The following is a 15,203-nucleotide window of genomic DNA, read 5'->3' as shown; positions in this document are numbered from 1 at the left end:
CTATTTAAGTTTGATGAAGCTTTTCTGATATTATTGATTATGTTATTCGATTTTTTATGTGGAATTTAATACGAAAAACCCATACATTCATGTCCAAACAAATGAGACTGACCTTTTCCTGGTGAACTGAAAATGTCCTCACACAAAACCCTTTCCTGCTATACTTGGCTGCGATCAAACCTCGTCCTGGCTTCCAGTGATGTTCTCCTTTGAAAAACTAGCTCGAATAGCTCTCGTTCCTGCTTTTGTCGTGATGCTGTGTTCTACCTTTTTCGAAACTGCTATCAGCTACCGGGACACTCTGGGCTCAAGGAGGTTCTTTTACTCTCGACCTGGCCTACTTCTCGTTCCACGATAGATACTCCACACTCACGGAACTACACCGGCTATCTCACTCCTCGAACACTACCGTCTACTACTCGACTTCACTTCTCGACAGCTCAAAACATTCTGATCCCACTTTGTCATTCTTTCCTCTACTTTCTAAATATCCCTTCCAGATTCACAAATCAATCTTCCACCACCAACTCTCATTCGCAATATTCCTCAAAACCAATTTTTAATCTTTCTAAATATGCTTAATGGATTTCAAAAGAAAATATTTAATTCCCATTCTAAATTACTTTCTACTATTTACAAATTTTAATGACCTATTCTCTCTTTCAAATGAGTCTTATTTAGCATAGGCTAATGATCGAAACCTTCCGCGAAAAACGATAATGAACTATCATCTATTTCACTGAGTTTTATTTAGCATAGGCTAATGATCGACCTTCCGAGAAGAACGATAATGGTACGCGTCATTCACTTTGTTTATCTAAGCACATTGTTCCGAGTTTCGTACGCTTATTCTAATCACTTCTTAAAATTAAATATAACAATTTGTTGTATACAGGTTGTTCTAAATTTATATGCCCGTGGTTGAGAAAATTGAAAATATTTTATATTAAATTGAACTCTGTTTATAATTATCAAAATTTAATTTTCATATCAAATAGAAATATAACAATATATATATATATATATATATATATATATATATATATATATATATATATATATATATTTAATATTATATATGTCTATAAATGAAATAAACGAAAATATTTCTCTGGTATACAGAAGAAATCTTTTCCGCAGCGGACGTGAAAATGTAAATTCAAAGTCTTGATAAAAGACTATGATGTCGCACCTAGTGTGCTGAAGTCTGGTTATTTTATTATTACCAGGAAGACCAGATGCATTTCGTTACGCCTCGACCATCCACCTAGATGTCCCTGACGAGAGGTTGATATTACTTCGAAACACGTCGTGTAGGACATCGGTGGTGGTCGGAGTGTAATGAAATGCAATCGTCGTCTCTTTCATGTCTATATATATATATATATATATATATATATATATATATATATATATATATATATATATATATATATATATATATATATATACATAGAAAAGAAAAATCATTGGCAAATAACTCGCAATGTGAATGTGAATACAAAATTAACAATATAAAAAGATGGAATGCAACTGCAGACACGTGTTTCTGACTCATTAGTCGTCATCAGTACAGTATAGCCAAGTTAGAAGAATAACAGTTTAACTTGGAAAAAGATCACTACAGGAGCAATATTACCATTTGTGACAACAATGTCAGAAGACCCTGCCTTTCAGGGCGACGACCAACACAGTCACGGAGGTAAAGCTACCTGAGGAAAGAAAAGCCAAAACCTTATAAAATAAAGGATGTTAAGTAAGCGAGTACAACTATAAACATAGAAAAGAAAAATCATTGGCAAATAACTCGCAATGCGAATGTGAATACAAAACTAACAATATAAAAAGATGGAATGCAACTGCAGACACGTGTTTCTGACTCATTAGTCGTCATTAGTACAGTATAGCCAAGTTAGAAGAATAATAGTTTAACTTGAAAAAAGATCACTACAGGAACAATATTACCATTTGTGACAACAATGTCAGAAGACCCTGCCTTTCAGGGCGACGACCAACACAGTCACGGAGGTAAAGCTACCTGAGGAAAGAAAAGCCAAAACCTTATAAAATAAAGGATGTTAAGTAAGCGAGTACAACTATAAACATAGAAAAGAAAAATCATTGGCAAATAACTCGCAATGTGAATGTGAATACAAAATTAATAATATAAAAAGATGGAATGCAACTGCAGACACGTGTTTCTGACTCATTAGTCGTCATCAGTACAGTATAGCCAAGTTAGAAGAATAACAGTTTAACTTGGAAAAAGATCACTACAGGAGCAATATTACCATTTGTGACAACAATGTCAGAAGACCCTGCCTTTCAGGGCGACGACCAACACAGTCACGGAGGTAAAGCTACCTGAGGAAAGAAAAGCCAAAACCTTATAAAATAAAGGATGTTAAGTAAGCGAGTACAACTATAAACATAGAAAAGAAAAATCATTGGCAAATAACTCGCAATGTGAATGTGAATACAAAATTAACAATATAAAAAGATGGAATGCAACTGCAGACACGTGTCTGCACGTGTATCCAATACGTGTCTGCAATAATCCAGATATATGTGCAATTGTTAAAAATGAAGTTAACGAACAATGGAGACGAACATGGAACCAATCTAGCAAACATAGTTCCTCTCAATATGCGATGATTCAACCTAAAGTGCCTACTGAGTACTGGTTTAAAAATTATTCCGTTCCCCGCAGATATATAACTTCCATTATTAGAATAAAATTTGGGTACGCCTGTTATCCTTTTCATTTGGCGAAAATTAACATTTTATCTTCAAATCTATATCTAGACTGTCAAAAAGAGGGAGACTTAAATCATATATTTTTTGAGTGCTCAAGGTATACTCAACAAACTAATAAACTAATTGAAAATTTATTAAAATATAATATATTTCCACATTATAATTTATGTTACCTACTTTCTCTAAATAGGAAAAAATTATATGACTGTTTAATGGAATTTATTGTAAAAGTAAAATCAACCTTTAAGCATTATCCACAAATGATTATTTACCTTTGTTTTATCCCATATGTATTTACCTCCTATCCGCGACCTAGTCTAGTTATGTCTAAACGAAATGTCTTGAAGGGTCCCTAGACGAGAAGAAGCAAGTGACCCTATCTTATTCCTACCTTAACTCTTTAATACAATAATTGCAATATTAACAACCACCTTTACGGTAACGTTTACTTATCTTTCTTATTTTTGTTTTGTTTTATATTTTTAAAATGTACATATTTAGATTTTAAAATATACTTATTGTGACTGGCTGAGTGGCGACAGCCCATGCCAAAAAAAAGTCAGAATTTGGTATTAGGTTTTTTGAAAGTAAATTAAATGTAAGACCAAATACTTACGATGTCGGGATAGTATCACGAGGTTTTTCTCCTGGTTTTACCTCGTGATTTACTATGGAATCTCTAACGCGAGAATTTTACTGTCATCGTTGCATTTGGTGGTCTTTTTAAAGACAGATCACATGCTATGATCTTTTGTGACGGATATTCTTGAGTTGGGATTGATTTCATGTAATCGAATGAACTATCTTTTAGTAAAGTCGTCCCAGGAACGCAACTCATAAATATTGGCGATATCATTTTAAAGTCTTCTACTTTAAAATGTATAATATACGTCTGAATTGCCAATATAAATGAGTCAGATTAAATAAATTATTTTTTTTACTTAGCAGCAACATTTTTGTTTATTTTAGTAGTATTTTGTATTTTGACAATGAAACCCGATTTCGGCTACTGAACGTTAATAAAATCATTTTTTGTTGAGTTGATTTCTACTTCCGATGTTAGTTCATTCTCGACTTTTATTCTGGTTTTGTTCTTCGTATTAATGAATTTAATTATCCTTATCATCTTGTTGGGCTGATATTTCTTCTTTAGCAATCTTAGCACGTCTTTTAATCGTACACAATCGAAGGCTTTAGTCAGATCTATAAAGTAGATAAATGCAAGTTTATTTTATCATTGACTGTAAAAAACTGATTAAATGTATTCGATTCCACAAATGTTATAAAAAGCCCAAGCTTTTGATCTAATTCTTTTTGCATAAAAGAAAAATACTTTTTAGAGAAGTTACTTCAAAAATCAAAAATTCGGAAAACTTTACATTTTAAATTTACACTTAAAAAATTTACAAATTAAGGTTTTTTTATGTTCTTTCATAATATTGTGCTCGTTTTGCTCTAAAATATTGATTTGATACAATAAAAATAGACATAATCAAAAACACCTTTTTTACACCTTAAAAGTGCCATACCAAAAGTGATAACCAATAATAGATAAACAAATAATTTGGAGTTATACGCACGTGCAGGTTACTCCAGGCAGTATCCTTCATGGCGTTGCGCTGATCTGATTTCAAAAAATTACTAATTAATACTAAAAATCACTCATTTTTTTCTCTTCCGCTTAGACTATAATGTAAAATCCTTTAAAAATACAAATAATGATCGCCACCTTACCGATATATTAATTTTGCCAGAAGGGCCTACTCGCCCCGTTAGCATCTAAACATTCCGTATATGTATTTGGAACCTAGGAGTTTTCTATTGGTTCGTTGCAGCACGCGGTCATATTTTAACCAATAGGCGGCAGGTCCCAAACGCATATACGGAATGTTATTCGGTTCCAAATTCATATACGGAATGTTAAATATTCGTACACCGAAAAAGATAAGTTTTTATTAGAGTCTGTTAAAAGGAGATTAATTTTAAAATACTTGTTACTGTATTATTAAATAAAAATAAAACAATTATAGTATTTGGAATGTTATTTGGTGCGAAATTCATAAACGGTATGTTAAATATTCGTAGAACAAAAAGACGATTTTTTATGAAGCCAGTTAAAATGAGACTGGTTTTTAATAGTATATTATACATTTTATATACATTTTATTATACATTTTATTATAAATTTTCAATAGTATATTTAATGATGGTAATTATGAATCGAGTATAAGGGATACGAAACGAGCCGCCTAGTGGCGAGTTTCGTATAGAATACGAGCTTCATAATGATAATTAAATGCAAGTTGTATACACGATTTTTTCTATGATCGTTCACAAAAAAATATATTCAGCTTTATTAATTTTGTAACGCAAACAAATTAAGTAGTTTGTCAGTCTGAGAGTTTGTTTACATATTGAGAACTGTCAAAGCGTATATATTTGACTCGCCATTGGTTACTGCGCGTGTACCACCTTTATCGCGAATGTCATATCGCGATTCTATTGGTTAAAAATCTGTATCATAATGAAGTTCATTATGATACAGGTAGTGACATCATAATTGATATATTATAGTATGAGAATAGAAAAATTATTGTTAATGTATTATTAAAGATCCATAAGGAAAAAGGTTTTCCTGTAGTTGGCTGTATACCATATAATACAAAAAAAAAACGAATAAAGTCCTTTATAAAAGGTCTATATTTAAAATCCCTAAAAAGGGCTACATCACAGAACTAGTTTTCGATTGGTTGACCAATCATCATCAGTGCTTTCCTAAAATGAATATAACCTTATAAAATGTTGCAAAGGCTTTAAAATTTTGACTACTGTTAAAAAAAGTTGTAAGTTATACTCACGTGATCTTACATGCTAACCACTAAAATATTTGTAATTATGTAATATATGTAAATAAAATTTGTAATATTATATTTTGGTGGTTAGCATGGTAAGGACACGTGAGTAGGTATAACCTACGACTTTTTTTAAACGTAGTCAAAATTTTAAAACGTTTGCATCATTTTATCAGGTTATATTCATTTTAGGAAAGCACTGATGATGATTGGTAAATCAATCTAAAACTAGTTCTGTGATGTAGCCCTTTTTAGGGATTTTAAATATAGACTTTTTACACCGAGAGAAAAAAATTCTTGACATAAAGAAACTATATTAATATTTAAGAAAGGTCGACTTGGCATATTGCCTAAGAAATATATCTTTGTATGTAAGATATAATTTTCTAAAATATTTCAAATAAATTCTACTATAGCCAAAGAAATATATCTTAAACATGATTGAACTATCACTTTCTGGCAAACTTCAAACCCATTTATCAGAAAGAAATTACACTTGATGTTAATTAATTTTATTAGTCGTAAAAATATATTTTCTACACATTAGAAAACTATTCTTTCTGAGCAATAATTTTTCTTAGTAAGGAATGTTATTATTTTACTATTAATAATTAATTTATTTAATGTTAAGAAATATATTTCGCAGAGATAAACGTATATTTAGAGTTAAGTTAATATTTCTTGAAAATAAAGTGATATTACATAAGGCGAAATAAATCATTGTGATAAGGTAAAATCATTATTTATTAATAAAACAAGATATAAAACGTTATTATTACATACAAATATTTTCTCCACTCTTAAACCACTGGCTTCTACACGACAATAAAAGGATAGAGAGGCAAATCCAACTTCCTCAAATTTTCTTTCTTTTGTTAATAACACTTTGTATATCAGCAATTCACTAAAACAAAATCGTTATGTAGAAAGAGTAAACTTACTTTAATAAATTTTTTTTTATAAAGATATAGATATTTATTTTGACAAATTTAGGAAATACAAAAAAAAAACAAATACACGGCCCCACATAAGAACTATTAATACTAATAATAATCAATCATATTTAGTTCAAACATGGCATTATTTAACCTACACATCTTTGTTTATTTTTTTCTTTTTGTTAATGAAATAATAATTATTTATCTGTATAATATTAAGTCACACACAGGGCCGCGTTAGGTCAAGTGACGCCCTAGGCAATTCTCTAGTAGAAGCCCTTCAAACATATACCATTTTTGCGAAAAAAAAATTGTAGAAGTTTTTATTTAAATAAGAATACACTAAAAATGGATTTAAACTACCATCTTTATATACCTATAATAGAAAGAATTGTCATTCTTCATTGAAAAAACTTCTTTTCAAAAAAAAGATGTTCTTGACAAAATCGACAAATTGTTAACAAGTTCTTGCGTCATACTTAATGGGAAAATATTTTTAATTCTTTACATTTTTGAAAATGATACCTTTCAGCGGACACGTTGGCAACTGGGAAGCACAAATAAATGTGCAAAGCACTGTCAAAATTAGGGAAAATATCTTTCAATCCACTTAGTGCAGTCACTGAAGGTTTTCAGCTCCGATTTCGTTGAACCTCCATCGATTTTCATAAAAATTGTAAGTAATAAGAGGATACCTCAAGGAACAAAGATGGCATGATGCCAACTTTCGCTTTTACCGTGGCGGTAAAAACTACCACTTTAAGTGGGGATGAAAGAAATAATACCTTAAATCGATAGAGAAACAATTTCTAAGTCAAATTTGTTATATAAAGTTATTAATATAAATCAATACTTTTTGAGTTATTAAAGATCAATGATTTTATTTTTTCGTAAAAAATGTATGTTTTAAAGCTGTTTTTCACGTATAACTCGAAAACTGTTAGTTTTTACAAAAAAGATATTATTACCAAAATTGAAGATAATAAAAAGCTGAATACACTCCTTACTTAAAAAACTAAACTAATGTTAATTCAAAGTGAGTTATGGGTAATTGAATGTATATTTTTTCGTATTATTGTATTCAAGCTTAAATAACGGGAAAACGATGCATTTTATAAAATATACCTTCTAATCACTTGTTAAATTACTTCCGAGTACCTATCAAATAAGTTCCAGTAGAAATTAATAGCAACACAATTAAGCAGATTATGATGAAAATAAGAGAACCTTTAGAACTTTTTAGGAAAAAGTGAAAAATAAAACATACGCCATTTCCATAAAAATCAAAATTTATAGTAATCCTTAGAAGAATTTCTTTATATTAGCATAAGTAATGATTTCGACAACTTTGACCGGTTTAGAATGCATATTTTTGAAAAAAGATGTAATTTAAAAAAAATCAGAATTTTTAAAATTATCGTAATGTTCATTTTCTTTTGATAATACAACTCCAAAAACACTCAATATACGTAAAAAGTGATATTATAACCAAATTTTAGTTTTTTCTGAATCAAATATTTTACCTTTTTACTATTTCTGTAGGGCAAAAAATAACCGAGATAAAAACGCTTAAAGCTTAAATTTTGCTGCGAGAACCATGTAACCGGGACCATTTAACCTTTTATTTAAAAAAGTAAGGGGTTTAAAAGACTAATTCAACGTGGTTTCATAGCCATTAAAATTAATTTTCAAATGATTTTAGGCAAACCTGACATTAAAGAAACAATAACTTTTTTGGAAAAATTTTTAAAAGATAAATTTTGAAAAATATTTGGTGCGTAAATTTTAATGGTAGCAACTTGTTCGGGGGCTCATTTGATAGATACATATTTCTAAGTACTTTGACAAATGTTTTATAAGGTTATGATATAAAATGCCTAATTTTCGCGTTATTTAAGCTGAATACTTAGATTATTTAATGATACTCGCCGAAAAAATATACATTCAGTTACTTACCTGTAACTCACTTTTCATTAACATTAAAAGGTTTTTCCAGTACGGAGTTTATTTCGTTTTCTATTAGCTTTAATTTTGGTAATAATCAATTTTTTTGTAAAATCTTATAGTTTTTGAGTTATTTATGCAAAATCGATAAAAAACATGCATTTTTCTCACGAAAAATTAAAATCTTTGATCTTTAATAACCCAAAAAGTATTGATTTATTTTAATACGTGTACCTATGTAACAAATTTTGCTTAGAATGTGTCCCTCTATCGAATTTCTAATAAAATTTCTAATTTTCAGGGGATATTTCCAATAAAATAGTTTTCAGTACCGAGAAGGGGCAACCACCCCAGGGTAAAAGCGCAAGTTGACACCATGTCACCTTTGTTCCTTGACATATCCTCTAACCACTCACCAATTCTCATGCAAATCGTTGGAGGTTCAACGAAATCGGAGGTAATAGCTCATATCCACCTTCAGTGACTGCACTAACTTTTCTTTAAATATTAAGATATGTCAATGGGTGATTTTATTGGGGTATCCAAATGACCTTTAAATGATTCATTAATAATTTCTTCATTGCTTAATTTTGGCAAATCTGGTAATAACACGAAAACGTTGATAAATAAGTCGATAAAATTCCAGACGTCTATGATAAGATTCCAGACGTCTATTCAGGTCTCTTATCAGAGTGTCGTTTATAACATAGAATGTGTGGAATTTCATCTCATCACTAGCTGAAAAGTTTAGTTCATCATCGGCCCCATCGTCAAATTGAATTTCTTTTTCTTATTTCTTTATGTTTTATTTGGGCACAATTTTTTGGCTTCCTTGCGGTAAAGTAAGTTGAAAGAGATACTCTTTAATGACAGAACCTAGATTCATAATTTTTATATACAAATATTATTTGTACACTATTTTTGTCGCCCTCTCATAATGTGCCGCCCTAGGCAACTGCCTATATTGCCTAATGGATAAATCAGCCCTGGTCACACAATAAACATTGTTTAGCTAAAACAAAAGGGGAAAATACAACCAATTTAAAACATTGAAGCAGACATAATAATATGTAATTTTCTTAATTTTTATAATCTGAAAGAGACAGCATACCTAATCATTAAGAAATTTTATTACGGGAAGGTATTATTAGTTTACATCTAAGTCATTTAATACATATATTAACTAATTCACGGTTTTCGGCAATAACATTTCTTAACCATAAACATATATTTCTTTTAGACTAACTGATTTCTTTATCTCAAATAAATTAACAGAAAACATCCTCAGCGTTGCAACCGCCATGTTTGATATAGCGTTGTATTGTATATTTTTATAGAAGACGATACATTCAAGAAACCTATTATAGTTGATACATAAGTATACACATTTTTAAAAAGGTACTTACATGTATGAAGTTCTACCATTTCTGGAAGGCCCCACAGTTGGTTAATAACTCCTTTCTTAATATTGTTCTGAAGCTATATATTATATCATTCTGTCCCAGCTTTAAATTGTGGCGTATTTCCCAGTTAGAATAATAAGCTCCTTTATTTCAGAGTCGTCCATCATTATACCTAAAAAGGATATAAAGATACTATTATGTTTCTTTTTTAACCATTCGCATACGCAACAATATTATTATTACATCTTAAATTACTCAATTTACTTTTATTTAATACCTATATATGTACGTACCTTCAAAATATCCGTTAATTTTTAAAGTGCACCAATAAATCCAACATCCATCTATATGAACATGAACATATCACGCCATCTTGACAAACACTGACGACTAAATCATAAATAGTTATTCTGCGCAATTCTTTTGTGGAAGAAAATCTCTTTGCAAGTAACATTTCGGCATTAATGACAAAGTTTTTATTTTATAACCACAGTTACTACAGATGGTATTTCTGAAGAATTATTTCTTGTGGTTTAAAATATTTATTTGATTGCAAGAAAATTTCTTGTTCACAAATATAAATATGGATTAACTTAACATTATATTTCTTATACTGCTAAATATTTGTAGCTTTCAATTTAAGAAATAAAAACTTTAGTATAAGAAAATTAAATGTAACCATTAATGCATTTCTTAGTATTGAAGAAATTATCTGTAAGAAATTATTGAGTTGTGTTTAAAAAACTCGTTTGTTTATATGTGAACCGGTGTGTTTAAGTTAATAGGATATGTTAACTTTTAAGAAATATTGCTCAAAGAAATTGGTGTTTTAGGAGAAAAGAAATTGTTCTCTCGGTGTAGGTTCCAAATACATATACGGAATGTTTAGATGCGCCCCGCAATATTTAGCAGAAAATCTAAGTAGCTTGTTTTTGTTACAGATGGGGAAGCCTGGCTAATGAGAGTGCTTTATTGGATATTCTCGATAGAGATCATTCAGCTTTGCAACCGACATCACTAACTTTAGCTGCTGTCAACTCTAATATCTATGCCAGAAGACATTCTGCACATGCCTACTCAACCACAGAAGAACATGCGAAACACACGGCAACAGTACGTGTTTAGCCACAAATTAATAATTTATTGAATTTTCGATTTCCCGCTATTTTGTTTCCGATAGCTAATACTACCGGGGATGTTGAGTTAGTTTTGCAGCCATGACATTTTTCTTTTATCAAAATAGTAAAAAATTATAAAATAAACATGTCTACCATTTTTATTCAGTTACAAAGCGAAGCCAAAACTGTCTTAATTTTTACTTAGGTTAGAGAGCGCAACCAGCACTCTTATCGACGATTTCACCTCTTGTTAGAAGCTCTTTAGAGAATGCATAGGCTGCTATCTCTACTCCAGGTAAAAATTGTCTACATTTATTAGTCCCCCATTAGAACTGACGTGAAGGTAGTATTTGCTACATGAAAGTCTAAATTTTTCAACCTAATAAAATTATTTGTAAAATAAAATACTTTTAAAAGATTTTTAACTGAAAAACTTATTGGACCATTTTCCTGGTGACAACCTCCATAGCTTCTAAATATTGCAAGCCAGATGGATGCTGCAGTGAAGACACGAGGGAATTCTAAAAAGTTGCAATTGACAACCCCGTCTACAGCTTGGTAAAGTTCCATCGGAAAATGGACCTAGTTACTCTATAGGAGTAATACTAATATAAAATAAAAATGTATACCATTTGTATTCAGTTGCAATGCGAAGCCAAATGGATGGATACTTCACTGCAGCATCCATCTGGCTTGCAATTTTTAGAAGCCATGGAGTTGTCACCAGGAAAATGGCCCAATAAGTTTTTCAATTAAAAATCTTTTAAAAGTATTTTATTTTACAAATATTTTTATTAGGCTGAAAAACTTAGACTTTTTTTTTAAATTATAATTAATTTATAATATTATTGAATATTGCACGTTTAACACTGTACTGTCTCATAACTGTTCTTTCTTGCGGTGCCTATCTCTACCGGATGTTGGCTATCCTAACTTTTCTTGCAGCTATTTGGAATAGTCAGGTTGTAGATGTATTGAAGCACATTCTCAGGTTTTTAAGCCAAGATATTCATCTTCTCCCCGGCCCTGTCTTTCCCAATGCCTTGCCCTGAATACTGAGTTTCAACAAGCCATATCCGTGTTATATCTGTACTTCTCTCCCCTGTAGAGTCTTACCATCGATTTTTCTAAGGGTTTTCATCTCTGCTATTTCTAGCATTCTTTTTGTTTTCTATGTGTCGGGTCGTTTTTCTGCCGGGTATGTCATTATTGATCTGATAATTGTTTTGTAAATCCTGCCTTTCATTTCTTTCCCGATATTTTTATTTCCCCATATTATTTCATTCGGGCATACTGCTGCTCTGTTGCTTGTTGCTCTATTCACTTGATCTTCCACTGCTGTTTCGAGTTTTCCTTAGCTAGATAATAGTGTGATGCTAGATATTTAAACTCCATCACTGGTTCTATTATCTGATCATCCAGCTCCAATTTACATCTTAGTAGATTTACTGTTATAACCATGCATTTTGTCTTTTGTGGGGAAATTAACATGTTAAAAATTTTCTGGCGGTTATAATAAATTGGTGCAGCATATTCTTTAAAGAGTCACTTTCAGAGATTAGTATTGCGTCTTCTGCATAGCAGGTTATATTAAGTTGTTTTCCCCATTTGGTATCCCTTTTTGTTCTTACTTTTTTTATTATTTCATCCACGATCAGCTTGAACAATAAAGGGCTCAGGGAATCCCTCTCTCTTGTCCCATTGCCAGCTTCAATTGGTCAGTTAGTTCTTCTGCTACTTTTACTTTTATTATTATATTTTTGACATTTTCGATAGTATTGATTATTCCTAGAGTTGACTATTCCTTGACTCTTGCATACAATAAGTGAATACCGTACCTACTTTAATTTGACCCTATCAAATGCCTTCTTAAGTTCCACGAAACCTTTTTTCTTTTTTTCTGTTGTTAGTATTTATGACCCCTTTTCAGCTTATTAGTATATTATATTATGTACTGTTCATAGTTTTGCAATTTTATATTGTGCTTGTAATTTTATGATTTATATTCTCAGATCTTATGTGCAGTAAAATAAAATTAAAAATTCCACAGGTCCAGGCACAAATGCCCATACGTCCACCGCCAGTACCAAAAAGAACTTTGCCAGTTACAACAAATTCAACCCCGGCTACCAATACGAATAACATTCCTCATAACCAGGTAAAAATAACAGCACATACAAAGCCATCAGAACCTCCGCCGCTACCACCAACTCCAAAATGCCGTGCACTACCAACAATCTTTTCAGACTCCAAACCCAAACCACCTACTCGCCAGCTATCCAATGATACCAGTAACATTAACCGAAGGCTTGATGTTAACCGAAATGCCTGCTCTAAGCAAAACTGCAAGTCACCTACTTTTAATTTAGATAGTAATAAAACCCAGCATTCCAATAAACTACCTCCCCAACCCGTAGGACCACCCCCTCCAGCTCCCAAAACGCATAAAACTAATCCCCCAAACAAGGTTCAAGGACAACATCCCCAGGGGAAGGTCTCCATTAGACAAGACTCTAGTGTATCCAGTGACAGCTTCAGTCAAACGTCTTCTCCGAGTTACACTACGAAAACTATGGAGACTCCTCTACTGCCTCCAAAAACTCCAGTTAAACAACAGAACGGGGGCCTGCTTCCCAAAGCCAAGACCCCGGAAGAAGATCCTAATGGAAATTCCATGATAACCAAGAGTGCATCTACGCCTGCCAGTTTACAGACCATTGTAAGGTTCCACAACGGTTCCAACATGTCTCTACACCATAGGGTAAATATAAATTACTATAAAAAGTTACACCAAATTGATTTTGTAATTACTTGGTTTCAGATTATTCGGGACATAAGGCGTCCATCATCAGTTTATACCCATAGGCTTAAATTTAGATTTGCTCAATTAGTCATCAACGCTATAGCTCTCTTTGCTATTGGCGCCGGTATGGCGGCTTATTTTAAGGGTAAATATTTTCATTCATTACTGTTTGGAAAAGTATTAGTTGTTTAAATATGTAACTTCTTAAACCTTTTCTGTTCCCTCTAGCATATCCAACATCAGTAAAAGTTATCAACAAATCATTGAACGTCAGCACCACTCCCATAATCGTGGAGAAGAAGAGTGATAACCCAGCACCTGGGATTTGCTTACCAGTAATTGTCCAATTCTGCAAACAACACAAAATACCGTATAACTTCACCGTATTTCCGAATTACATCGGACACTTCGGACAAAGGGACGCCGAGCAAGAGCTTGAAGTGTATGACGCCGTGGTGGATGTCAAGTGCTATGATTTGGCTGCGCTTTTCCTCTGCTCACTCTTCGTGCCCAAATGCGGTCCAACTGGTGGTGTCGTCCGGCCTTGTAGGAGTTTGTGTTTGGGTAAGTTTTTTATAACTTATAATCAGTAAATAAGCTTTAAACCCTTTTCGCAAATATTCTAGGTATTTCTCTACTTCTTTTTCAGTTTTTCCCACCATCTACAGTTATTAAACGCCAAAAAATGTACTCGTTACTTAATTTGGTACTATTTGGCATAGGTATTTTGCGCTGCAGCACTGAGTTTTGCACTAATATAAAATGTCTCTCCTATTAATGCTAATTGTGTGACAAGAAAAAGCCGAACAACGTGGACAAAGAGTAAAAGATAAAACCCCACGTTGGGCGCCATAAAAGTATTCCACAACAAGTGTGAACACAAAAAGAACGAAGGCTGCGTTACTGGTACATAAACAAAAATAAAATTGGAGAATATTCCAAAACCTTTAAAGACATCCGATAATATGCATTATTGGGACCATATGAACGTCTGTTTCTTTATTCACATTTTTTAATTAGACTCCTTGCCATTCACCTTCCTTTTCTCCACGTATTTTTTAACCAATTACTTTTTTCACATTTTCTTAAATAAACTAAACCCGATGATTTCATTGATGTTAAGAATATCTTGTAAATTTGTTGCAGAAACTAAAAGACGCTGTGGATTTTTCTTAGACGTATTTGGACTAGCTTTACCTGACTATCTCGACTGTGAGCTCTTTCCTGAATCTGCAAACCCAAGTCAGTGTGTTGGACACTATGAAGTCAAATTGGCCAAACAACAAGCAGCGAGGCCTGGTGAGTAGAAAAATTTCTATCTCTGGACTATTTTAAATATTTTAATAGGTGATTCTTGATATTTATAAACTTTATATTTTCGCCGTTGC

The 15,203-nt window shown here is 32.0% G+C and overlaps 1 protein-coding gene across 1 annotated transcript in view; it reads left to right on the top strand.

Annotated features, from left to right (window-relative positions):
* Positions 1 to 2,211: 2,211 nt before the first annotated feature.
* The window catches only part of LOC114341943 (atrial natriuretic peptide-converting enzyme), a gene marked incomplete at its 5' end in the record, with an annotated part of 265,571 nt that continues 252,579 nt past the window's right edge, over positions 2,212 to 15,203 (top strand). Inside the window, 7 exon segments of the mRNA XM_050641466.1 lie at positions 2,212 to 2,252; positions 6,317 to 6,331; positions 10,836 to 11,007; positions 13,063 to 13,773; positions 13,834 to 13,960; positions 14,044 to 14,379; positions 14,962 to 15,114. Of these exon segments, the coding sequence (XP_050497423.1) occupies positions 2,212 to 2,252; positions 6,317 to 6,331; positions 10,836 to 11,007; positions 13,063 to 13,773; positions 13,834 to 13,960; positions 14,044 to 14,379; positions 14,962 to 15,114 (1,555 nt within the window).

The sequence above is a fragment of the Diabrotica virgifera genome, chromosome 10 (assembly GCF_917563875.1).
Source record: "Diabrotica virgifera virgifera chromosome 10, PGI_DIABVI_V3a".
Classification (NCBI taxonomy): domain Eukaryota; kingdom Metazoa; phylum Arthropoda; class Insecta; order Coleoptera; family Chrysomelidae; genus Diabrotica; species Diabrotica virgifera.
The sequence above is the reverse complement of the archived record's forward strand: the minus strand, read 5'-3'. Positions and strand labels throughout refer to the sequence as shown.